General features: G+C 37.7%; 1 protein-coding gene and 1 pseudogene across 1 annotated transcript in view; one reads left to right on the forward strand and one right to left on the reverse strand.

Annotated features, from left to right (window-relative positions):
- DCBLD2 (discoidin, CUB and LCCL domain containing 2) overlaps positions 1-27,810 on the reverse strand; it is a 98,360-nt gene that overhangs the window by 12,102 nt on the left and 58,448 nt on the right. Inside the window, exons 4-12 of the mRNA XM_054577352.1 lie at positions 18,451-18,502; positions 15,565-15,637; positions 15,120-15,253; positions 13,382-13,422; positions 11,658-11,873; positions 10,760-10,884; positions 6,675-6,825; positions 2,471-2,557; positions 2,198-2,323 (exon numbers count right to left, since the gene is read on the reverse strand). Of these exons, the coding sequence (XP_054433327.1) occupies positions 2,198-2,323; positions 2,471-2,557; positions 6,675-6,825; positions 10,760-10,884; positions 11,658-11,873; positions 13,382-13,422; positions 15,120-15,253; positions 15,565-15,637; positions 18,451-18,502 (1,005 nt within the window). The remainder of the gene's footprint in view (positions 1-2,197; positions 2,324-2,470; positions 2,558-6,674; positions 6,826-10,759; positions 10,885-11,657; positions 11,874-13,381; positions 13,423-15,119; positions 15,254-15,564; positions 15,638-18,450; positions 18,503-27,810) is intronic.
- LOC129073613 (E3 ubiquitin-protein ligase KCMF1-like) lies at positions 19,929-23,012 on the forward strand (annotated as a pseudogene).

The raw sequence follows: 27,810 nt of genomic DNA on the forward strand, positions 1-27,810 counted from the left end.
TGTACTTCTCAATCCTTTCACCTTTTTAGCCCATTCCTCACCTCCTTCCCATCTGGCAACCATCAAAACGTTCTCTTTATTTAAGATTCTGTTTCTGCTCTGCTTTTTTGTTTTTTAGAATCAGTTGCTAACAGATATGCATTTATTGCCATTTTATTGTTCATATTTTTGATCTGCTTAAAGACCCTTTAACATTTCATATAATAGTGGTTTGGTGGTGATGAACTCCTTTAGCTTTTTCTTGTCTGGGAAGGTCTTTTTCTGTCCTTGAGTGGAAGGTGCCTGTGAGGTTCACAGGGGAGTCAAGGGGATGGCCCCTCCCCACAGCTAGGTACTAATCCCCGCCCCCCCGCCGGTCTGCCCAGGCTGCTCTGCCCAGGTCTATGTCACTGGCACCTTCCATGGGGTAAGTGAAATTCCTAAGGGTGGGGCACTTGCTTTCCTCCAGGCTGCGGCTGCTAGGACAGGACTGTTCCCTCAGAAAAAGATGTTTGCTGTCTGTATCTGAGATTGACTCGGCACCAGGATCCTACCAGCTATCCCCCTATGTCTCTCCCCAGAGCCACAAGCCCAGGACTCTCCACAGGTGACTCCAGTCTTTACCACCTTCTTTCTGCTGGAGCCCAGGATTAGCGGCAGCAAATGCAATTTTGCATGTTGGCCCTTTAAGAAAATGCCTGTGCCTCAAGTAGACTCCACCTTCCCTTGGCAGGCAGAAATCCCCCAGCTTTTCAACACTAATGCTATGTGGGTGTCTCTTCCTGGCTATAGTGTTCTGGGCTGGGAAACCTGGCCTGGGGTTTAGGACCTGCATCTCTCAGGTGGGACCTTCCACCATTGAGCTATCCCTCTGGTGCCTCAGCCTCTAACTGTGCACAGGACCAGTACTTCCGCTTTTCTGCCCTCCTTCCAGTCTCAGTGTGGCTTCTTTTACAGTTTTTTGGTTATAAATTTCTTCAGCCAGTTTTCAGTTGGTCTTTCAGGGTGACTTTCCCCCAATTTGGTTGAATTTCCAGTTTGGTTCTGGGAAGAGGTGAATACGAGGTCCACCAACTCAGCCACCATCTGGAAGTTCTTTATTATTCTTCTTAGTCTTATAGGAATCATATTTCTTGAAAAAATACTTTTAGGATACTTTTAGTTTTGAGGTTTTAAGATTCTATAATCAGGTTTTAAGATGAGCAATATTTTAAAAGGACTGTTCTTCCATCCAGGTACGTGGTCTGAGATTCTGGCCAAACACATGCCTTATGCAAACTGGTAAGAAGATCTTGTGCATGCTAAGATCTCTTGGTTTTGAGAACTCTTGCTTTTCTCTAGATTTTCCTGCAGCATGAGACAGAAATTGGTCTGTTTGGAAGATAGGAAAGAAACTACACATGGAAAGTTGGAGAAGGCTATATGAATACAGGCAACTTTTCAGAAATTGAGAACGATTAAAGTTCTATGTGGTACAAGTTACTCTGAATGAACTGCTTTCTCTGCACTGTCTTGAAAATACGTGCGCTTTATTTATCTGCCAATGCTGAAACTAATTCCTCTAGAACAGAGATGCTTTTTTTCCTGTATTCAACTGAAATTTTGTTTCTCAACAACTCATAAAATGTTTTGTATATGTTAATCCCTTATCATTAATAAAATTTGAAAGTAAATTCTATTAATGTTCATACTTATAATCTGAAAAATGATTGCATACATTTTAAAAACAGAAACAAAAGGTTTTTTTATGAATATGTTAACTCAGAGGATTTTTTAAAATATTAGTTTTCACCGAAATGTCTCTTTTTTTTTTTTTTTTGCCAAGTTCCCTATCCAGCAAATTCATATATAATTAAGGGGGAAAAAAAAGGGTTTGTCTACTGTAATGCTTTTAGTTATTTCTAGAAATATGTCTAGGCATGACACACCATGTGTTTAGCTATATAGGGACAAAAATTGCAAGAGGAGGCTTAGAATACAGCAACCATCTCTAATTATTTAAAGAACAATTCTGCATGACTCCAGAGAATAGAACTTGGAGCAAAGTAGCCAGTTTCTTCCCACGGAAGGGAATCAGATTTTTTGCTATGCTTAAAAATACTCCAGTTCAAGGAAAAGAAGGTAGAAGTTTAAAAGCTAGCAATGTTCTTGAAAACTTAAGTTGAAAACGTAATAAAACACTACTACGTAACAGATGTGAATGTTTGGGTTTACCTACCTTTGGTTACATTTGGAGTTACGGTAGTGTTTTTGATATCAGGAGTGGCAGTTGTTTGTTCTGTCTGTACCGGAAATTCATTGCTACTGCGAGGTTGTAGTGGTTGAGTAAATTTTGGGGCACGACCTGGAAAAAAGTTTTAAAACTCTTTATTCTTTTACCTACCTCAACTGGATTAAAATAAAATTATTTTACAATGCTTTGAACATATTTATGGAAAATTATATCACGAGTTCATGGAATATGAAATTCTCACATTTAAAGGAGGCATACCTTTGGCTATTTTTGGAGGGGCTGTAGTATTTTTGAGGTCATTGCTGTTCTGAGGAGGTGGAGGTTGAGTAAGTTTTGGAGGACGACCTTGAAAAATAGTTTAGAAAAGTTTATATATTTTGCTTATAAAAACCATAATTGAAATAGTAATTTAAATGTCTCTGTTATCTCCTAGAATACTTAATTATGCACAGTAGTTATAAATGTCAGAGAGAAATATGTAAGAAGGATAAATATCCTCTGTATTAAATGCAAAAATATACTGGGATTTCTCAGTTTAAATAATTAAACTGAGAGTAATCTTCTTAAAAAGGAAAATAACAGAAAGGTAAATGATGTTGAACTATAAAGCTATAAAAATTTCCCTGCAATTTGATATACTACTTATTAATTCATTTAATATTTATGGAGGGCCCACTATGTGTGAGGCACTGTGATAGTTCTTAGAAGTACAACAGTAATAAACAAAGTATTAAAATACAGTATTGAAGGAAGTTACTCCCACTTTTATTTTTTTCTTTTAATTATTTATTTTCAAATCTTGCTTATTCTATTACAGTTGTCTCAATTTTTTCCCCTTTGTCCTCCCCACCCATCCCACCCCACCCCCCTCTCCCACAGTCAATTCCCACTCTGTTGTCCATGTCCATGGGTCATTCCTACATGCTGTTTACTCCCTCTCCTTCTTTTCACCATTGTCCTCCTTCCCTAACACCTCTGGTCACTTTCAGTCTGCTCCATGTTTCCACGCCTGTGGTTTATTTTGTTTGTTAGTTTATTTTGTTGAATAGATTCCACTTTCAGGTGAGATCATATGGAATTTGTCTTTCACCAACTGGCTTATTGCACTTAGCATAATATTCTCCAGTTCCATCCATGTTGTTGCAAAAGGTAGGAGTTCCTTCTTTCTTTACTTTTTTTAAATGCAGATTGATTTTATTTATTTATTATTTTAAAATGTCAAGATCCATTATAAAAATATTTTAAAAATTAAATCCATTATAAAGTCTCAGCAATTAAAACAACATGACACCAAAACAGAAAAAAATCAAGTAGATTAATGAAATAAAGTGAGCATTCTAGAAACAAATGTATATATATGTGTAAGAATGTAATATATGATAAAATTGATATTTCAAATCAATGGGGAAAATATGGCTTATTCAACAAATTGGGTACATGGACCACTATTACCTGAAATAAAACACAGATAGAGCCCTATTTCACACATTATACAATAAATAGTCAGGTGAGTTAAAAATCAATATGTAAAACCTAAGGAGTTTTAGGAGAAAATACAGAATAATATTTTTCTTACCCTGAAGTTAAATATTCAAACACAGAAGCTATAAAGTAAAATATTGACAATGTGACTATATTAAACATTTAAGACTATATAGTAATATACATATAAAAATGTTAAAGGACAAAGACAAGTAATAGAATAGGAAAGTATTTGTAACACATTTAAAAAAGGGTTAATAGTTTGTTTTTTTTTAGGGAAAAAATTCTAAATTTAACCAATAAATGGATAAAGAATACCAAAAAGTCATTTAAAGCTTTTTAAAAATAATAGAAATAGGCAAGAAATATACAAAAACAAGTTTAGTTTCAACAAATAATAAAGGAACAATTAATATAACACATCATTGTCCCAATCAGATTAATAAGTACTAAAAATATTGGTAATATCAAGTATTGGGGACTGTGAAAGGAACTGAGTATTCATAGACTCTTTTTCTTCATCTTCTTAAAGCAGTCCCTTTAGCATATTTTGCAGTGCTGGTTTGGTGGAGGTGTATTCTTTCAACTTTCTTTTGTCTGGGAAACTCCTTATTTCGCCTTCCATTTTAATTGAGAGCCTTGCTGGGTAGAGCAGTCTTGGTTGCAGGCTTTTGCTTTTCATGACTTGGAATATTTCTTGCCACTCACTTCTGGTTTATAGTGTTTCTGTTGAGAAGTCAGCTGCTAGCTGTACCAGGGCTCCCTTATATGTTCCTACCTGTTTCTCCCTTGCTGCCTTTAGAATTCTCTGTCTTTGATATTTGCCATTTTAATGATGATGTGTCTTGGAGTGGGCCTCATTGGGTTCCTCTTGAATGGGACCCTCTGTGCTTCCTGGACTAGTGTGACATTTTTTCTCCTCCAATTAGGGAAGTTTCTCATCATTCCTTTTTCAAACAGATTCTCTATCCCTTCCTCCTCCTCTTCTCCTTCTGGTATCCCTATTATATGGATATTATTACGTTTCAGGTTGTCCTGCATTTCCCTCAATGTCTCTTCATTCTTTCTGAGTCTTTTTTCATTTTCTTGTTCTTTCTGGAAGCTTTTTTCTACCTTGTTCTTCAGCTCTCTGATTCAGTCCTCTGCTTCATTGATCCTGCTTTTGATTCCTTCTACTGTGTTCTTCAATTCAGAATTTGTATTCTTCATTTCCTCTTGTCTCTTACTGACATTTTCTATGTCCTTTTCCCTGCTCATATAGTTTGCAGTAAGTTCCTGGTGGTTTCCCTGTAGTTTTTTGAATTCTTTCTGAGCTCACAGAGCTCATCGAGCTTCCTTAGAACTGTTGTTTTGAACTCAATATCTGAGAGTTGCCTTCCTCCATTTCATTTAGTTTTCTTTGTGGGGATTCCTCCTTTCCTTTGATTGGGGGGTGTTTGTTTTTCTTCCCATTATTTGTGAGACTTTTCTTTTTTGCTTCTGCTTCTTAAATTGATCTTTTGATTTTCTGACTTTGTGGTGTGAACTTCTATGGTAGGAACCGTTGTTTTTTTTTTTTTCCTGATGATGTCAGATGTTGACCCTGTCTGACCTTAGGCAGTCTGTCTGAGATTTCCAGGAATCTACTGTCTGGGGCTGTCTCCTTCAGCTGTTAATCTAGTCACTCTGCACTCAGCAGGCCAGCTCAGACATCACAGGGTAGGGCAGAGTCCCTTGTGGGGACACTGTTATTGGGTCCTCTCAGGCTGCTGCCATATGGGGGGAAGTCAGCACTGGGATCCCGTTGGCTATTCAGCCCATTCTCTCCTCAAAGCCTCTGTCTCCAGTCTCTCCTCAAGCATCTTTAGACTGCTCTATGGCCCCCTTTACCCAGGGATCTACTATCTGTAGCTGCCATTCTGTACTCAGCAGTCAGGCTTTAGCACTACCAGGCCAGGGCCAAGTCCCTCCTGGAGGTGGGACCATTGTGTCCTCGCATGCTGTTGCTGCTCAGAGGAGTGGTCTGCCTGAGCAAGATGGCTGCTGCCATATGGGAAAGGAGTCAGCACAGGGATCCTGCTGGGTACTTTCTCCGTTCCCTCCCCAAAGCCTCCTTCCCCAGTTTCTCCTCAGGTGTCTCTAGACCACTTTGTCCTTGCCTTTGTGGGAGACCAGGGTAAGTGGCTGCAAATAAAAATTTATGCATTGACCCTTTAAACGGCTCTTGTGTCTCTAGCCGCCTGTCTCTGGCAGAGAGCAACCCTGCCACTTTTTGCAGCTGGCTGTTTTCTATGTACTTTTTGGACTCTGGTGCTGTAGGCTGGAGATCCCTGCTTATGGTTCAGACCTCGCTCTTCTCAGGTGGTTCCAAATGGCTGTTTCAATATCTTTCTGGTGCTGCCACCCATGGGTGCCCCGTCTGGCTTCTTGAGTCTCTACCGCACTCCTTACCAGTTAGGTTGTGCTAAAGCTGATTCTTTTGTCTGTCCAAAGTTATAAGGCTCCTCCTCAGTATTGTTCAATTGTTTGTTCAAGGTGATTTCTCCACAATTTAGTTGTAGTTCCAGATTGATACTGGACGGAGGTAATGTGACTTCCATTCACTCCTCCACCATCTTGATTCCTCCTCCCACTTTTAATTTATTCAAAGTAAAAATCACTTAGAGGTTACTATTATAATCAATCATCAATGCTTATGTGATACAAATAATATATTACATGGAACCTGATTAAAAATTATTAAGATTGAGACTAGATTTGGAAAGCAATCTCATTACATCATTTCATCAATGATGCCCTCTCCTACTTGTAATTCTGGAAATCATTATGATGTCTAACTTTTTAAGACATAACTGTTTAATTTTAAAAATTCCTTCAAGAAGATAATGTAATTAGAGGTTAAACTCTCACATGATTGTTAATTACTTTCTCTGAAAGCAGCACTTGGCATTTTTAATTAATTCACTAAAAATAACACGTCTGAAACATACTGTTGCTTTACCTTTAGGGATGAACTGACATCCAAGCAGTTCCACTTTCATGGCAATTTTCTGCTGCCATTGGGTAGGATTCACTCTAATAAAACGTGCAGTAATTGGTGGCAAAAAGTTATTACGCACATCCTGGTGATAATCTTTGTTTCCTTGAAATATCTTTAAAAAACAACAAAGAAAATTGGTATTTTATATCAACAGAGACCAAGGCTAAATTGCTCCACTGAAACATGTTTTTGTTTTATTTTGTTTGTTGTGGGCCTTAAATGAGATCTGTGAAATATAACAATAAAAATTGATTTGTAAGAAAATAATTTAATCAGAATTTGCAAAACTATTAAGAAGCTATACATTCTTCATCAAAAACTTATAAAATAAAAATAAGGAATATAAAAATGATTTTAAGATGGTTACAAACCAAGAACACCAACTTGCCAATTGGTAACTTGGGAAGAGAGCTTCGATAGTAATGAGATGGTATGTTGTTATTAATAAATTAGTAACCCCAGTTCTGTGGAATTACCAACTATTCAAATATGTTGATTTCATTTTCAAAGTAAAGCATAACTGAACATATGAGATCTTAGAGAAAATGCTTTACTGTGTACTAGTCATAATTTTTCTCTCAATAAATAGACTGAAAGTGAACATACACTAACACAACAGATATATACCTCCACCTACTGGATAAACTAAACAGAGTTCTCATATTCTGTTTTCTTTTCTTGTTGCTCTTTGAGCCAGAATAGTGACACCGTTATCTGCCTAATTTAATGATTTCATGTAAACAGCAACAAATGCATTATATGAATAATCTTTACGTAAAAGTAGGATCTCAAGTACTGTCTCATTTCCTCAACTATTTCAGCAAATAATAATAATGCCTTATAATGGGAGAGCTCTTAATTACAAAAAATTTCATATAATTAACTCAGTTGCTCTACATGACAACCCTACAAAAGAGGCAGAATCCAGAAAACTGCAGCTTACAGAATGGGACTGCACAGTCAATGATAGAGCAGTGATTTGCATTAGCGTCTTCTGACTTACATGTAGGGCTCTACTAAGCAAAAAAGAGCCTTCCTTGTTCCTTCATGTAGGTAGTTTCTAAAGACCATTAATATACGAACACGCACCTAAAATCAAAGTTGCTTGTTTTTATCAGAAGAGGGAGTAGATGGGATAAAAGAAGTGAGACAAAAAAATTGTTATTTTACATAATTCAATGCAAGGACTTCCATTTCTATCCATGATTAACAGTGACTGGATTTAACCTGCCTTAAATTTCTTGAGAAATCAAATACAATATATGAAACAACAGTTTTTCAGACACTGGACAATAGGCAGCAGACGGCAATGACCCAAGAAAAGGGAAACAAATGACGTGAGCCCTTCTATTGACCCAATATTGCCTACAGAGAGCCTGGTGTCTCAGTGATGGCTCACTGAGGGGATGGCTCAGTGATGGAGAGGCCAACAAAGCTAGAATTTGCAGGGTACAGTATAGAAGAGATGAAAAATGCAGAGAGACTTCTAGGATCTGTAGGAAGTTTCCCCTTCAATCTTCAGTAGCACATATATGAAGAAACTCTGTGGACGGGTCAAAAAAACATTAGAAAGGAGCCAGTAGAATGATTCTGAGGGGTATACAGGGCTGAGAACAGCTCACACTGCCAACAGCCAGAGTGAAGAAACCGTGTAATACCTGGGATGTTGAATTGAGTACTTAGAATGCTATTTTCTCAGCAGTGGGGAAAAATTACAACAAAAGGCTACTCAAGTCCTGCCTAATGAAGCTAAAATGCAAGTCTTGAAAAGATAATGATTTTCAAGTAATCTGTATCCCAGGATAAAGCTCAAATAAAATTAAAGGAATACTAAAAAATGAATTCTAGCACAAAACAGTATAAAGTTTACAATGGTCGGCTACCAATAAAAAATTACCAGACTTGTAAAATATGACCCATAATACTGATCAATATAAAAAGATCTAGATATGACATATTGGTAGACAGAATTAGTAGGCAAGGGCATTAAGAGTTATTATATATTCACTATGTTTCAGAGGTAATGAAAAGCATGAGCATGTTAAGGAGAGACATCGAAGAAATTTTAAAAGAAGGATTAATAGCACATTAGACATTACAGAATAAGCTACAGAACTTGAAGACACAACAACAGAAATTTCTGAAACTAGAATACAGAGAAAGGTTAAAAAAATGAACTGTATCAGTGAACTATAAGACATTTTCAAGAGCTGTAACTGTCATGTAATTAGAGCTGAAGAGGAGACATAGTTGAAGAAATAAATGGCTTGTAATTTTACAAATTCAATGCAAATTATAATCCACAGATCCAAGAAGCTCAAAAAAGCCCAAGCAGAAGAATCATGATGACAGCTACATAGAGCACATCATAATCAAATTACTTAAAACAAATGATAGGAAGAAAATCTTAAAAGTAGCCAAAGGAAAAAAATATATTGCATATTGAGAAACAACAGTTAAGAATGACAGCAGAATTCTTGCTGAAAACAATTCAAACCAGAAAAGAATGTACCAGCATATTTAAAGTACTGAAACAAAGAATTATCAACCTAGAATTCTCAACTCAGTGAAATTATCTTTCAAAATGAAACAAAATTTTTTTTCAGAAATATAATTCAATGTTTTTAGATGTTTTTATAATATAATCATGGATAACTCTTGTAATTTCAGAAAATTAACTATATCCCATGAATATAATAAGTAGTTTACAAATAAATATGGACATGCTAAGAGCAAAAAGTAGTCAAGTTTGGGGGCATTAAGCAGAAGACAGAAATGGAGACAATAATGTTATTTGCTTCAATGGGTGCAGGCTCACCAAAGATGAAGTTCATGTGGTATCAAGCAGAAGAGAGGAAAGAAGGCCTTGAATAACAGCAGAAGAGTTTAGATCCATATGAAAGATTATAGGAAGCTCCTGCAGTTGTTGAACAGAGAGATGAGAAAAGTGGTAATTGAAGATATATGAGTAAATCTTATCAATGATAGAGAACTGATAGTATCATATAGCTAAAACAAAAAAAAAAAACTCATTATGAAGTTCCATTAAAAATATATGCTCAAAATTTCAATTTTAGATGAGAAGAATCTACCTTCCTTGGGGACACGAACTCTTCCAGTTACAAGATCTTGTGGCGGGTCAAGGGCTGGGAGCCCAAGTGAAAGTGATAAACATCTCAGTGAGAGCCACGTGTGCCTCCTCTCAACCCCTCACCTGATCTGGCACATTTCAGCACCGTCATGTTTTGTTAACTAAAACAACAATTTCATAATGACCACAGAAATTAAGAAAATTCTTCAGGTAGGAAAATACAGAAGTTAAGGAAATTCTTCAGGTACAAAAATAGTGAACTTTTCTAAAACAAAGTTGCTGAGGTGATCTTGAAATGACTTTTCACGTCTAAAATATCCTATAATACAATGTTGCCTTTAGCCCTTTTGTCCCTCTTGTCTACAAAGTAGAAATCTGGGAACAAATTAGGCTTTTCCATCATTCTGTGTATTGAAAAGAAAAGCTTTTTAAAGACAAGAAATGGTAAGTTCCCTTTTAGAATTTTCTAATAAAGTATCTATTATAACAAATTAAGATGTGGTAAAAAAAAAATTCAGTAAAGTACTTAACCCCTACAATCATCAAAAGGGACCTAGTACCACAACTGAGAATTTTTTTTATTGTTGTTCAAGTTCAGTTGTCTCCATTTCCCCCCTAGTCCCACCCACACACTCTCTCCTCCCACCCTCAATCCTACCCCCCTTTGGCTTTGTCCATGGGTCCTTTATACATGTTCCTTGATGACCTTTTCCCCTCCCCTCTGGTTACTGTCAGTTTGTTCTTTATTTCAATGTCTCTGGTTATATTTTGCTTGCTTGTTTATCCACAGGTTTGAAGGGTTAAGGTCAACAACTAACACTACCTAAAATAACCAGAAGAGGGCAGAGTAAGACCAAATGACATTTAACTTACATCACACAGGAATGTCCCTGTGACTTTTGGCAAAGGCTCATTTAAAAAAATGTTTTTAAAAATACCTTGTTAATCATTTTACCTTATCCTGCTCCACACCAGGCTCTCTGTACACAGTCCACCTCTGCCCATCATCACTGTATAGAATTCTGTAGGCCGACACATAGTAATTATGCTCCACCATGGTGGAGCCAGTGGTCACAATGCCTGGTGGGGAATGGAGAGTTGCTTTCATAGTGCACACACTCTGATCTTTGAAGTTTTGTTCACTACTCAAATATAAACACCTAAGATACACTGTTCAAACATTTTTTGCCTCTGACACGTTACCATATCTAAGTGCAAGCTTTCATTATAATCGTGACAAAATCCTTGGCTTTGTTCCCTTGTGGAGACAGGAGAATTATGTGCACACGTAAGAAAAGGACCATTCTATTTTAGCAACTTGTATTCATATCATTGTAATATATATATATTGTACCTATGACTATGAGTAAGAATGATTTCTTGGAAATGAACAGATTAAAGATGATTATTGGTATTATTTTCAGTACCAAAGCTAAATTAATTCTTTAACAAAACCAACTCCAACAAATTATTTTAACCACTTGCTAAACTGCTTTAATAATTAAATTTATACTTGGCTCATGTGGAATATTATTTATAGCACTTAAGACTCCTTGAACATAAATTTCTCTTAATGACTATAATAGATGGTATTTCAGATGTCTCAAGATTACTTTACTGAAACATTGCCTTAAGAGAAATTTTATTACAATAAGAAAAGCTAGTAATACTCAAATACTAACTCCTCTGTCACATTTTTAATAGAACCATCTTCAGTAAAATTAACACCAGTAAACTTAAAACCATATTATTAAATTTACAGTGACTTAATTTTCTATAAAAATCTTAGATGTCACTAGGTTTTCAAATAAAATCAGTTTTATAAGTTGTTCTAAAAAATTATGCCTCTTAACCTGTTATCTTCTTTTCCTTGTTCAGATCTATTTGTAACCACTGATATTCATCAGTGGCAAAAGCAGCCCAAGGAGGTCCCGGTTTCTTCAGTCTGGCCTTTTCGGGTTTCCAACTGTTCTCTTGCCCTGTGTGGTCAGTCCACTCCAGCACAGATGATGCCGTTATCTGAGGATCGGCAATCACACCAGATTCCATCCCCAGTGTTCCATAACAACCTGAAACAAAAAACAATCACACAAACAAAACGTAACTGAGTTTCCAGCTATAAATTTAAAATCTATATAAACTTGTTCAAGACCTGGCTGGTGTGACTTAGTGGGCTGAGTGCCAGCCTGTGAACCAAACGACCGCCAGCCAGTTCGATTCCCAGTCAGGGCACATGCCTGGGTTGTGGGCCAGGTCCCCAGTAGGGGGCGCTGAGAGGCAACCACACATTGTTTCTCTACCTGTCTTTCTCCTTCCCTTCCCTTCTGCCTAAATATAAATAAAATCTTTTAAAAAATCTATATAAACTTGTTCATTACAACATTTTTATTGTAATCAACATACACTATGCAAATATACTGTAACAGCAAAATTTCAAAACTAGGCAACTGTTTCTGGGGGGGTCTATGTTTTGTCGTGTCAGGAACTGTATATATTTATTCATGAGCCATAACCATTAGGTGTTTTTTTTTTTTAAATTAAGATTTTGTTTTTACTTATTTTTAGAGAGAGGGGAAGGGAAGGAGAAATAGAAGGAGAGAAACATCTCCATCAGTTGCCTCTTGTTCCCAGCTGGGGACCTGGCCTGCAACACAGGCATGTGTCCCAACCAGGAATCGAAGTGGTGACCTTTCGATACATAGGCCAATGCTCAATCCACTGAGCCACACCAGCCAGGGCCATAACCATTAGTTTAATGCAGATACATACCCTCTCCCTGGGACAAGTTTCCAGGTCACTGGGTGACTCACACCCTTAACTCCTTCAGGCGTTCACTCAAATATCACATTTTCCATGCGGCCTCCTGCATTGCCGATCAGTACCTCCTGCACTGTCTACCCCTTTATTGTTTCATTTTCTACAGCCTTTATATTATAAACAATAATTGATTTATTCACTGTTTATTATTAATCCCCCACTACCAGAATGTAAGCTCCAGGAAAGCAGAATTTTGCTTATTCTGCTCACTGTAGTATTCCTAGACCAGAGAAGTACCTGACAAATAAAAGAAGGCACTCAATAAATATTTTCAGTCAAATGAATAAATTACTTCTTCAGACAAGTTCAAAAATCTTTCCTTGCTTACATGATCATTTTCCTATTAATATAAAACTTCCAGCCCTAGCTGGTGTGGCTCAGTGGATTGAGTGCCAGCCTGCGAACCAAAGGGTTGCCAGTTCGATTCCCAGTGTAGGACACACGCCTGGGTTGCAGGCCAGGTCCCCAGCAGGGGGCACATGAAATGCAACCACACACTATGTTTCTCTCCCTCTCTTTCTCTCCCCCTTCTCCTCTCTAAAAACAAATAAATAAAATATTTAAAAAACTAAAAAAAACCCCTTCCATCTCATTTCATTCATTATATTATTAAATGCCCTTCTTACCTCACAGTGTTATTCTGACACTTAAATAAGAAAGTACAAGAAACAGCAACTGGCACAATGCCTGATATCCAGTGTTCAAAAATATTAGCTACTGTGCAAATTACAATAAGTTATAAAGTCCATGAAAAGCTTACCACTTGTCTTAAATGTAAAAAGACTTGTAGATAAGTGTCCCCTGAAAGAGAGAAATTTTGGGGGGTAACATATCACATAACACATAATTTCCCCATATTTGTCTTAGTAAAACTTTTCTTGTCTTTTACTGTATAAACAACTAAGACTATTCTCTGGCTCTGTATCAGACAACTGATAATGTTCCTAGTTAACAAAAAAGTCTCATTTCTAAAAAGATTCTGAAGTCAGCATAAATAACTTTCTCTACAAGTATCTAGTTCCCCATTTCATACATGGTTGTGGAAATGTGTCCCTCTAACCTTGAATACATACATGTTTTATCTTTTTCACGAAATAAACTGACTCCTAAGCCTTTTCTGTGGTATTGCTGGTGGAGGTACACTGAAAGGTGTAATTACCAATAAAGAGGCTCCAATTTCCTGGGGTGGACAGCAGAAAAGCTGACTACTCTCTAAGACTGCATTTGTTAGAGGAAATCAGCACATCTAAGAACAAGACGTTTCCATGTTAGAGCACAGCATGTGGATTTCAAAGGACAGGGCAGAATGGATGTATGGGGAGGATGCAGGGGAGCGACAAACAACTAGGTCCACAAGCAACTAGGTCACCGTGTGCTAAGTCAAAGGACTCTAAGGAGCTTGGGGGCGGGGGGGGGGGGCTAAAAATCACAGCCTGCTCCTGTGTTTAGCATGACATTCAAATAGTTACAAGTGGATCCAACTTATCCAAAGAGAATTCATTAGGAAGAAAATCTGTCTAAAGGCAGAACAGGGAAAAACAATGAAACAATGAAAGGATTAGCATAAATGCATCTAGCAGAAACGAAAAGAAGGAAAGGTTGCTGACTGTATACTAGCAATGGGCATATAGCTCATGTATGGCTTGTTTTTTATGGCCAGTGAGCTAAGAATGGTTTTTACATGGTTAAAGAGTTGTAAATAACAAAAAAAAAAAAGGGAGTAAGTGACAGAGCCATGTGGCCCATAAAGCTGGTTGCTAGCTGGTCCTTCACAGAAAAGTGTGCTGCCTCCTGTTTCCTGCTGCTGTAGCTGTGGATCATGTTCCTGTCTTCTCAGTGAAAATGGGCCTAAGACCCCTGGAGAGAAGCTCATGTCAAATAGGTTAGTACTGTGTGCAGGACTGAGCATATCTAAGAGGCAAGATTTACAAAAACAGATCAGGAGTACCGTATTTCTATTTAATATTTGAACTTCTCCTGCTTTTTATCCCTAAATTTTGTAAAATAATAGAACATTGTAGAGACCATGAAAATACATTCAGAAAATATTTTCTGGTGATGAGAAGGGGGATTCATATTACTACCAACCTTTAATTTATTTCTAATTTAATTTACATTCAAAGTGTCTCAATTATCTTTAATTCATCGTGGGTCACAGAGGCTATAAGGAACAGAGTCGTTTATACCTTCTGATCTTTAATATGAAGTGGGCATTTGACAACATACTTCTAGACTCTTATTCCAGGCTTTTTCAATACTTAGAAAAGAAGAAACAAACCAGTCCCACTTTCAAATGACTGCCTTTCTGATAGAGAACAAGCCACAGTAGTTTGACCTCACCTGTGCTCTTTAATATACTCAGGCACTGAGAACACACATGTAAGTGCTAATTGCACAGATGGTATTTCTTGAATACCACTATCTTACATGGTTCAGGTCTCATGATCCCTATCCCACCCCTGCTCAGCATGTTCATTATAAACAGCACATATACTTACACCACAGATGTGACGTTGTTAGCCAAAGAACTTTCATAGTACGGGATACCTTTACTGATTACAACGCTGATTTGGCCACCCAAGGTGTTTGACACTACTCCTGCATGCACGCCAGCCATGCACAAGGGTGAGGACTTGAGGAAGGGAAGAAAAAAAGATCAATTTTTTTATTTTCTTTTGTTAATTCATACATAAGACTTACACTTCCTCAAGAAATTAGTTTATCTGGACAGTTTTCTTAATAAACATGGGAGAGATTATTGATGCTGTAACAGAACAAATTTTTAGAAGAAAAAGAATAAAACATTACATATTACTAAAAAGAATTAATACCTAGAAAAAGTATCAAAACAAGGATATACGGTAGCTACACATCTATTTATTCTGAAGTTTAAAAAAAATAAAGTCCTATAACAACTTTAACGTAAGTTTATATCCAACTTACATCTCTATATCCATGAGGGATTGTTCCAGATATCTCAGCAAAAGGAAGCAGACAACCAGCCGGGCAGTACTTACTGTGAAGTAAAAACAAGTTAAAGGACACATGCCACTGTACTTTTGGGGAAAAAAAGTCTGAAAGACACCACATATCCATTTTTCAGTTCAACGTAAATATCATAATCTCACCACTCTGAGAACCACCACGCCTTTCAGACTTCCTCCAATCCCTCCAGACACATCTTCACACACCAATTTACAAAAATTGTCTCATTCTTTACGGCTTTATTTTACTTTGTAATGAACACAGACATATTTCTATTGTAAGATCTATTCATTGTATTTAATAGCTACATGATACTCTTTTGTGGATAAACCATAATTTACTTTACCAACCCGCTACTGGTCAAGTTTATGTTGATCTAAAAAAATGTTTGGTATTCATTCACTCACTCACCTACACACTCAATACATTTACTTGAATGGCTACTATGGTCTAAGTGCTGGGCTGTGCTAGGTACTGGATTTACAAATGTCAACCAAACAAACATGGCCCCTGTCTTCACTGCGTTTACATATCAGTGGTGGGGGAAGACATTAAACCGGATACACAGATAATTAGATTATGATACTGCTATGAAGAAAAGGGGTTCTCTGAAATAACTGGGAAGAATCAAACTTAATAAAAGCAATACAAATGTCCAGTAAACTCACTATGTGCCAGGCAACATCTTAAGGGCTTTAATCCACGTAAGAATCCTATGTAGTAGGTACTATCATTCTCATTTTATAGATGAGGAAACTAAGGGAATGTGTACTTAGGTCACGTGGCTGGTAAATGGCACACTGGCTCCAGAGTTTGTGCTCATACATAGGCCCTTGCATTGCCTTAGTCAGGGAACGGGGCTCTGAGGAAGAGAAGCTTCAGCAGAGAACCAATGGCTATCACTGGAGCGAGTGGAGGAAAAAGCACCCCAATTGAAAGGAACACCATGCCCATGAGGCAGGATGGCCTGTGTGTGTCTGGAACTGAGAACAACCGGTGCAGGTAGACTGCAGTCAGCAAAGGTAAGGTTAGTTTGAGAGGAAGCTAAAGTGGTGGGCAGGGGCCAGGTCATACAGGGGCCTTGTGGGCCGTGGCGAGGAGTCTGGAATGTATTTCTGAGTGAAAACAGAAAGTCAATAAAGGATTTTAACAGTGTATATACATAACCTAATTCATATTATTATAAAAGAATATTGTGACTCCTGGGAAGAAAAGGCACTGGAAAGAACCATGAGTGAAAGCTGCGACAGAATTAGGCAGACAGTGTGGTAGACCAGATGAGAATGATAGCAACTGGTATTTGGGTGGTAAGAGTGGAGCTAGAGAGTGGAAGGCACAGGCCATCTGACCCTCTGCAGGGCTGCGTGCCATACACTGACGCCTGGGTTACCTCTGCAGACCAGTCTCCCCACCCCCACCCCCGCCCCGGTGCTGAAAACACGCCCATCCTATACAGACAGAACCATTTCTGAAGACAAAGAGAAGGTTCTCTGTGAAAATGTAGCAAGTTGTAGGGAGGTTCGTGAAGTGGACTTAGAAGATGAGAATGATTTTGCCACGCAGAGAGGAGTAAAGTGATTCTAGGCAAAACATCTGACAGCTCAGAGCAGTGTAAGTAATCCAGAGTTGTTTTAACATAAGTGCATGAGATAAAACTAGAAAAACCGCCCGAGAACCTGTGACAGGATCCTGAAAACCAAGCTAAGGAATCTGGATGACTTTTTGTCCTAATTAGGGACACCTGAAGATTTTAAGCAGGGAATGGTGAGATATGTATTTTAGAAAATAATTTGGCAGCAATATGAATAGCAGAATAAAGCCAGCAAAGGTTATAAATGGAAGGGAAATCAAATAGAAGTTCATTCTTGTCTAGGCAAGAGACAAGGGAATAAAGCAGGGAAATCATTGCAGAAAGGCTATTTGGATAGGAACACTGAAATTCCATAGTAGCCTAAACCACTCTCTTTTCTTTTTAAAGAAAAGATAAATAACTCTTCTATTTTGTTAGCAGTTTTGCCACATTTTGAAGAGCAACTAATTTCACTTTTGTGAAGATCCAAATGCTACAATTAATGCAAAATTTAAACACGGCAACTCAATGGCTTTCTTTAAATAAACTCTAGTTCATTAAATCAGTTCTTAGAATAGTGTCTACGGGGTGGCCCGGCTTGGGAGCGGGGGGGCGGGGGGCGGTGGCAAAAACCCTAGGAATTTATTTACAAAAAATTGTGTATCTATTCTTGCATGTTTAAGTTTCAGTCACCTCAAAGTATTCTCCATTTGATGTAATATACCTATTGAGATGTTTTCTCCACTGCTCAAAACAGTTTTTGAACTTGTCGATTTTGATGCTAGATGCTTCTGCTGTTTTTTTGTTTCACCTCGTCCACGTCGGCAAAACGTTTGTTTCCCTTTGAGGACTTTTCTCATTCGGAGAAACAAAGAAAAGTCACTCAGGGAGAGACTGGGTAAGTAGGGAGGGTAGGGCATGGGCATCATGCCATTTTTGGTTAAAAACTGCTGAACACTTAGCGTGGTGTGGGCAGGTGAGCCCGTAAACCACCCATCATGAAATGGGCAAACGTGTTGAAAGAGTCTTCAAAAAAAATTCACTGAAGCCAAACGCAGCCTCTCACAACAATGCCAGCTGGTGCAGATATAGATGGGGGAAGACTATACTACAAGGCGCCTACCCTCCAGAAGAGAGGTTTTTTTTTGTTTTTTTTTAGGGGGGGTCCCCCTTCATGTGTTACCATGTACTTTAATCTTAAGAGTAAAAAGAATGAGGATGAAGTAAATGAAGAGTAAATTTAAGGGAAAAGAAAGGTACAAATATGATCATACCTGAACTCAGGTTCCAAAAAACTGGATGCAGTGTCTAAACAAGTAATTAGATCTAGAAAAACAAAAATAAAATACTTATTTAATAATATATAGGTTTTACCCTTGATGAAACACTGTTTCCAAATCCCAAATCGTATTGTTCTGAATTTCAAAATCTCAACAGCTGTCAAAATAGTACTTGTAAGCTTTTACAAATTTTTGTTGATCAAGATTTCTTTCTGATTTTAAGTATCTTGATTTCTGGGCTATGTCTCCCCACTGCTGTTTACTATCATATTACCTCACTCAGTTACATATACACAGGGTGGGGCAAAAGTAGATTTACAGTTGTCAGTACAAGAAAAAGAGTCTGTTCTTATATTATTATATTACTTTCCATACAAAAAAAGTGTAAACCCACTTTTGCCCTGCCCTATATACAGAAGGTACACAGATAAGTATAATTTATAGCCTTTAAGTGGCTTCTATAAAATAGAGTGCCCCCAAAAAGAAAAAAATATTTTAGTTATTTGTTGGGAAATGCCCTGCCTGGTTTCAGGGACTATAGCCTTGCCAACAGGCAAGAGGGCCCCTAGGCTGGAAATAATCAAAGAGGCCTTGGGAAAACAGGCCACTGAGGAGACAAAACCTGTCCTCCAGTAGGGGCTGCGCCCCCACATCACCCTGCTTGGCCCTGTGATGGTCAGTTGTTGATGATGAGTAAGTTTTCTCATGAGGAGAAACAACCTAACACAGACATTGGCCAGTATGGGCAGCAGACAAAGACTTGGGGAACATGGAGAAAGGGCAAAAAGGCCTGCACCCCTCGGCTCAGCTTGGGCATGGCCAGAGTCCTCATTCTGTCTGAAAGAAGTCTCCCTATCTCTTGGTGGCTCTGCCCCGCCTGCCTGGCTCGGGCTTGAAACAATACTAAAGGCAGGTACAGCCCTAAACTGGATCGGGTTGGGGGATCGGGTGGGGAAAATCAGGCCTAGCAGTAAGTTCCTCTAAGTGTGCTTTGTTCTTCCCTCAAAAGCCATGATAACCAGCTCAGATTGGGAAGGAGATTTACATTATTCATAGACCCTGACCAGAGGCAGATCTCTTTTGTTCCTCCAATTGTTATCTAAGATCACTATTTGTGTTCTGTAAACAGAGCCTTTTGACATTGATTGATGAGCTTTGCATCCAAACCCCGGTGCTTATGGTTCTCAATAAAAGCCTTTGGACGGGGGCTTCGGGCCTTCTCCACTAGAGGGAAGAGACATGTCCCCTCTCCTCGCAAACGGAGAAGTGTTTGCGATGACTAGTGTTTATTCCCCCATCTGTGACAACCCTGGGACGGCTCTGCGGGATTCAGAGCCCCGCTCCTTCCTCAGCTGGCTCCGGACTGTAACCCTCAGATCCCGGAGCCCTGTGCTCCCCGCAACATGTCACTCCCTGTGACAGTTATTATATGACTGAAAATGATCCTTTGCTGGTTACACACTAGGAAAACAATGATAAATGAGAGGTAAGTTAATTCTAAATAACTGCAACTCAAAAACTGGTCCACAGCAGGACTAGCAGCATCAGCATCTTCTGGGAACTTAACTAGAAATTCAAGTTCTTGAACATGATCCAGACTTACAAAATCTCTGGGAGGTGGGCCCAAAAATCAGTTTTTCACAAGACCTCCAGGTAATTCTTAAACACACAACAGTTGGAGAAGCACCACTCTAAACACAACTAAACTTTAAAATTTTAAAATTTTCTATCTAGAAATCAACAAATTTGAGTAAGAGCTAAGCTGTCTAATTAAGTCCTAGTTCACAGGCCATGTAAAAGGTGGCTTTTTGGTTTCAATATTTCCATGGCTTCCTTCTGCTCTTAGGACATTGGGCAAGTCTTCAACGGGACCCACAAGGTCCTGCAGTGCCTGGTCCTGCCTCAGCCTCATCTTGTATCCACCCTGGCTCCTTGCCACACTAGTCTTCTCTGGAACACGCTGTTTGCTTAGTCTGGGAGGCTTTTCAGCTGCCCCTTAGATAAGCCGACTCCTCTTCATGGCCTCAGCTTAACTGTCACTTCCTCGTGGAAGCTGCCCCTGACCTTGGCAAGTGAAACACAATTAGCACACAGTAGGCACTTAAGTTTGTTGTATTTGTTTTAATAAATGGAAGACTATCACATGCTCTCATAGTAGCATGTGTTACATGTGAACAACTTTCTTTTTTTGCTAGTGAAATCTAGTTTTATTAACACATTTCATCTAACTCATTTCTTGAAAGCCAGGTAGGACACTAACAAGACTCCAACAATTAAGGTCCCAGAGAGGCCAAAATGATTCGTTGATGCATTAGAGAGCTAAAAGCAACATTAATAGATAACGCCAGGTCTACAAACAGAGGCTAAGGCCATTTGTCCTCACTTGTGTTGCCAGCAGTAATCCCAGTATATGGCATAATAGGAGGCTTTTAATAACCATTTAAATACATGGATGAGTAGACATGTGACTGTTAGAATGTTTGGTTAAGCCCAATCATGTACTGACCCAGTAGGGAGGAAAATCTGGAAGACAGTCCTAAGGCAATCACACAGGTAACTGACTTTGCATATAAATGCTTGGCCAAATAACTTTGCAGAGGGTGACCAATACACTGATGGAGACAGCACCTCACATGAGTCCTGGGATACTGATGCTAAACAAATATTTGCTAAATTAATGGCCACTATAGCAACAATAGGATAAATGATGATTCTCTTCTACAATTCTGAAGAAACCACGTGTCATTCAACAAAAATGTGTCTTGAAAGAACTAGAGCATAACACCTGCTATACCGGTAGAAATATGGTATTTTGAGAGCAATTATATGAATTAGTATCTATATACCATCGGCATTTGGATGATGGTCAGGCTAAGTTTGTGTTTTAGAAATTTAGGAGGATATATTCCTGGATAAGGGTTCCCTACTCCTGATTTACAGACTGGGAAAAGCAGACAAACTGAATTATATATACTCTAGTTATTGCTGGCAATCTTTACATTAAATTAATAAGACCTAATTTTTCACGTCCCTGCTTTACCAAAAGTTTTCAGCTTCTGAGATTAGAAATTAAACTTCTAAGTGATTGCTGGGGAAGGAGGGGTATAAGAGGACTAAATGGTAATGGGAAAAAAATACAACAAAGATTAAATTTGAAAGAAAGGATTAATAGAGTGGGATAAAAAGGTACCTGTGTGGTACAACATGGTATTTAAGCCACAAGACGACTGCCTGCTGGACTCATTCCCTCAGGCCACATGCCAGAATGCTGGTCCACTACGGATACACTTGATTAGATCAGAGCTTTATTGTGAAGTCCATGCAGTGCTGAAACTTCAGATTACATCATGCAAATGTGTGCAACTCACCTAACCTTGTTTTCAAATTTCATGGGGGCTCCACTGGGAGGGGCTGAACCACCACTGTCTAAACTAGGATATCTCAACATGAAGGTGTCAGCTGTGATGCATGTTTAAAAGGAAATTTTTGAGGTCGCAGATCTAAGTGTTCAGTTTGCTGTGATTATGATCTTGGTGCATCTTCTGGCGGAAGTGCAACAACAGCCACAATGCATACAACTGACCACCCAGTGCAGTGCATATTAACAAGGGTAGATTTGATTTGTACTATGGTGGGGAAGCGTTTACTGCAAAGCAGCCAGTCTTTTACTTGTCTCTATTGTGGAAAAATGGGCTATACGAATACATCTCTTCAAGAACATGTTACGTCTGAACATGCAGAAACATCAACAGAAGTGATGTGTCCTATATTGGCAGCTTTACCTGGAGGTGAGCCTACTCATCTCACTGTGCATGACTGTGCAGCTCATCTTACCCTTGAACAGAGTCCCTATGACTTGAGTGGTGTTTGACATGTACATTGAATGTTTCACCCTGGCTGGGGATTAGGAAGTCCTGCTGCTCATAGATCAAATATGCACTTTAGTAGCAATTCTACTGGAGGGGTTTCTTCTCCTCAGAGCTCATATTCTCCAAGCAATAGGGAAACCACGGACCCTATAGCTGAGCTTTATCTCAGTTATCAGGAATGCGACATTCTGCAGGAGTACAGCTTAATTCTTCTGGCCTTTCTACTTCTCAGTTACAAAAACTGCAGGTGCAGCTGAAGCCATATTGACAGCAACTGGAGACTGCACGCAACACAAGCCGGCACACTAACAGTGTCACCACTACAATCACAATCACACAATCCACAGCAACAACCAACACAGCTAACTCAGAGAGCAGTCAACAAACTATCCAGAATTCCAGAATTCCCAATTTCTTTTAACAAGGTTGAACGATCCTAGTGTCTGGAACTGAGCACCAGACCATGGAAAGGGAGCACAAAGACTGCAGCCTGTTTGTCCATGAGCTCCTTCTGTCCACTTTAGTGCGTGAAGAGAGCTCCTCCTCAGATGAGGATGAATGGGGGAGAAGGCAGATTTTGGTGCTATGGGCTGTGCAGATATTATGCCTTTAGATGTTGCTTTAGAAAACCTGTATTTAAAAGAGAGTAATAAAAGAAATGAGATTCCACCACCTTCTTCCCTTTGATGACATCCCAATTCTCAGACAATGTCCTCTGTGCTGAATTTGCCAATGAAAGTGGACAACAACTATCTTGGGTTTGTTTGGTGATTATAATTTCAGGTCTGTCACTGTTGTACATGTATACATTCAAAAGGAAGAGAAAAATATATATGATAATCATTTCCACTTAATTTTTACTTCTAGCAGGTAAATGTAGGTAGTTGTGCATGGGTGATCTCTGCTTTCCGTACTGTTCCATGCAAAAGGCTCTCCTAATACTCCACATTCAAATTGAAGAGGAAAATTGAAATCTCTAATGAAGCTGCTATGTGTATTTATGAATATTAATGAATAAAAACTGATTGGATGATTTACCTTAAGAAAAATTCCAAGGAGGCTCAAAAGAGCTCCCGAGGAGGAAAACAGGAATTCAAATAGGACAGCTATAAGGATAGCCAAGATAACTAAAGACAGAGAAAGAAAGTCATGATTATAGACTTTGACCTTTACAACCTCAGGAAGGAAAAGAAAATATCGATTAAGCCAGGAATTTAGAAGCCTTAAAATGTATCTTTCTTGAAATCTTTCCCCAAGTAAACAGCCTTCCAGAAAATCACTATTACTATAAAGCTCACAGCTAGTAAGAACACAGTCCAGGGAAGATACATATTTTTTGTATGTGTTAAATGTTTCATTTAAATTATTTAAAAAAAACTAATGGAGTAAATTAGTGTACTCTCCTGCACTTTAAACATATCACCAGTTTTCTGGTATCATAGGACATGTTAAAGTGGATCCAGCATGATGACTGAGTTGACACATAAGAGCTCTATTGATATTTATTGTTATAATCACTGGCCTAAGCACTTTACACATAATAGATTCATTTTTTTTTTTTTTTAAGTTGCTCGGGTTAGAAACCTTAAGAGTTATCTTTGACTCTCTCTCAAACTTCACATCCATCAGCCTCTTCTCAGAATCTGTCTTTGACACCTCCACTACTACTACACTAGTTCAAGTTATCATAAACTCTTAACTCAGTTATGGAAATAGGTTTCTTCTTGGTCTTTGTTTCTGTCCTTTCTCCCCTTCAGTCTACTCTCAACCCAGTGGTCAAGATGGATAAATCAAATCCATTCAACACCTAAAATCTATACACAAAAAGGTGAATATAAGACATTAAAAGACTGCAAAGTATCTAGGACACCAATAAGTACATTAATAAGAGCACTGGTGAACGAATATATCTACTGGATAGCACAAACATCCAGTCCCATCACAGCATTCCTAAACTACTAGAAAAGTGAAACACACAGAAAACACTAACATCATTAAGGTGCTCTCAGGTTATCTGTCAGCTTGGAATTAACTCTAACCCTTACGTTGAATTGCTTCTTTGGGTTAACACTGTCTTAACAGATTCTGTTTATAAATGCTTTCTCTGCAAAATTGGTAACAGTTTGCTCATCATCATGTTTGTTGAACTGATGCCAAAATATAGATATCTTCCTACATGTGTACTATATTATGCATACAAATACATATTTGTTTTTGTGTAAATAAGGAAAAAACTAAAGATATGATGACAACTGAGAATGTGTTAATAAAATGTAACTAGGTAGCTTAAAAATGTTAAAATGTTTGCTAGATAAAACATAACAAAAATTAGGAAAACAACAGAAAAAATAAAAATAGAAACCTAGCTAGGCATAGTACTCAAAACAGAAAGGATTCTATAAATTTATTGTACAATTACAGCAGCAAACAGTCTAAGGAATTCATGCTCTATTTTCCAAACCAAAAACATTCTGTGAAGAAAAAAAAAAAAAACACAACCAGTTACAGAAATCTGGACTGTATTAGAAAATTTTCTTTTTTGCCCTATGTTCCATTTATAAGTTGATATAATCTGATATAAGATAGAAAATATTTGCAAAAAGAATTGTTAAAGAATGTGGCAATCAGAAAATTGTTACGCTATTGATGTTAACTCTAAAAATAATATAATATATAGGAACAATAACAGTGTCAAATGGAAATATTTCCCAGGCCCAGCTGTTCACAAGTCTTAAGCATGCTGTCCTCAGGTTCTAAGGGGTCAGCAGGCAATGAGTGAACAAGTGTTTATGAGTTCCAATTAGGAAGCATGTTAATATCTATACTGGATCATTTTATTTCACATGATATTTAAAACTATTTACAATTTTTCCTCACAAACATAAAAGCAAACTTTAGACTCTGGATCAGTGAAATCTAAAGTAATGCTATGCTATGATTTCATGTTGCACAAAAGAAATATCACACTACTTCTTTTCACTGTGCACAGATTCACCACCCAATTTACAGCACGTAACAGAAACATGAAGGGCTTGAAGCTTTCAATGCAAATGCAGATATGTCTTCTGAGCTCCCTATTCTAAAACTAAAATAACTTAAAAAATCATTGCCCAGAATGATTCTAGAAATGTTGAGCTTTTCCTAGAAAATGGCCAATGTTGAACAGATTCAAAACTAAAAATTTAGGTCACTCAACTTATAAAATTTATAATAGTTTTCAAGTATCAATGGTAAATGCTATATTTTTAGGTTTATGTTTTAGAATGAAAATGTCAATAGCATTTATTAGCATACTAGATTAAATGACCTGAGTTACTGAGTCTGGACTTCTGAATAACATGTTGGTTCTTCTGTCTCTCAGTTAGACCAGCAGTAACTTTAGAGTTTTTCTCTATAGAACTTCTAAATAGTTGTCATGAATATGGAATCCAGACTATCTTAAAGGTACACATATCTTCAATTTTCAGGTAAAAAATTCCATTTCAGAGAGTCTAGTTGGAATTTGATGGAATTATACTAACTCCAAGTAAAAATCCCATTCCTCTCATAATTACTGAAAGTGTTGATTATTATTTTTATGTTCCTGCCTGCTATCCAATGGGAAAATGGAAAAACTTCTCTTTTCACTGGTCGATACAATCTTTCAAAATGAGGTTCACAGGTGAACATTTAAAAAGTAACTGGTAATAAAAAATACTAAAAACTACTGCTCAAAGACCATTAAAAATAACAGAGGAGAATAAAGCCATGAAAGTTACAAAAAATAAATCCAGTCAAGCTTCAACCCCTACATTTTCTACCAAGTTCTGAATAATGTGACCTACTCATCATGCATTCACTTCACCCCAGATGACAGAAGTCACTAAAAGTGACTTCCTCAGGAGAACTTCACTCCTTCTCATTTTTCCGCTCCCCATACCCGTCTGGCCCTCTATTTGTTGAATGTATCCTTCATTGTACTTACTGACTTAATTGTACATTATAACATAACTACGATTAAAGTAATTATGTGTTTGATATCTTTTTTCCCACCCTGTATGCAAAGCCCATGAAGGTATGATTGTATCTGTATTATTTACTGCTATTTTCTCAATGCCAATCATACAGCAGGAAATAAGGCATTCAAACGAAAAGAATTTTACAATGGGCTCTTGCATAAAGTAATGAAAATCAGTCTATTTCACAAAAAATCAGGACTCTATCACACAGTCTATTACATGAACAAGTCTTTGTGAGAGATTAACAAATGAAGAAGCTGTTGAAGCAAGGTTTTTCACAATCTTCATTCTCAAAACTCTAAACCTTCAACTAGGTCGCTAAACTGGGGACCTGTAGCGATGTTCCTTGAAAATATTCACGGAATTCAGTGTGGCAGCTAAGTTTCCTGGATGGAAATAAACTGAAGTTCTCAACCAAAGCCAACCAGCCTTCAAATGAATGAGTCATTATAATAAATTGTGACTAAAAGGCCACCCAAGAAGTAGTAGTAAGAAATTTAATCCACATTCTCTTGAATTTAGCCAATTCACTCAACTTCAAATAAAATAAATGCTCATTGGATAAAAAACAAGGATATTTAAAAAAAAAAACCCTCAGGAGAGATCTGTAAAATGAGGATGTCCCAAGATAACTGTAAGATTTGAAAGTGTTACTATAAATAACTTTGATTATGGTAGAAATTTTTTTAAAAACTATGGAAGCAAAAATTCATGTAAAAGAATGTCATAGCTATTTGGATTTTGGCATAAATGTATACAAGTTTACAATATAGTGATTCTGTTATCTGAAATCACTGTCAATTCTTAAGCAACTTTAATACCTATGGATCAAAAAGATCCAAATTTAAATATTCAATGTAAGAACTTCTCTTTTCTAAAAAAGAAAATACTTATTTTCCAAAAACCTTCATCTCAATAAATAACAAAGACAGAAGGGGGAAAATATGAAGCAAAATAATTTACCCTGATATTAAGACCAAGAAACTTAAGAATAAGAAGCAAACTAACATTTATTTTCTATCCTTTCACCTATCAACCAAAGACTTTCAGAAAATAAAACTGAAAAGATGAAAATCTAGCATCATATAATATTTTTTCCTTACTGTTTTGATGTTAGCAGATAGGGAAAATGGATGTTTGTATACAGTGGTGAATGGGGGGAACTAGCATTTGTTTTGTGCCTACTATGTTGTGCACCTGCAGACACTATACATGTAGATTTATTCCTCATAACTAATCCATTTGCAGATGAAGTTCGCAGAGGTCAAATGACTGGCTAGCGGTCACCTGGTTTTAATTCCAGGGCTACAGAGTGCCCCTTCCACAACACTACATTGCCTTAGTTTTCCTGGCTCTGTCAAAAAATGAATATTCATTAGTATAATTTTCTTCTCTTTCCATTATTCTATCCAATGAGTTTTCTTTTTCACTCTCCCTGAGGGGTTAGCCTTCATACCTTGTTCCACAGCTTAGAAACTAAGGGAAGC

The sequence above is a fragment of the Pteronotus mesoamericanus genome, unplaced genomic scaffold (genome assembly GCF_021234165.1).
Source record: "Pteronotus mesoamericanus isolate MK-2021 breed Mesoamerican mustached bat unplaced genomic scaffold, CSHL_Meso_final contig_42, whole genome shotgun sequence".
Classification (NCBI taxonomy): Eukaryota; Metazoa; Chordata; class Mammalia; order Chiroptera; family Mormoopidae; genus Pteronotus; species Pteronotus mesoamericanus.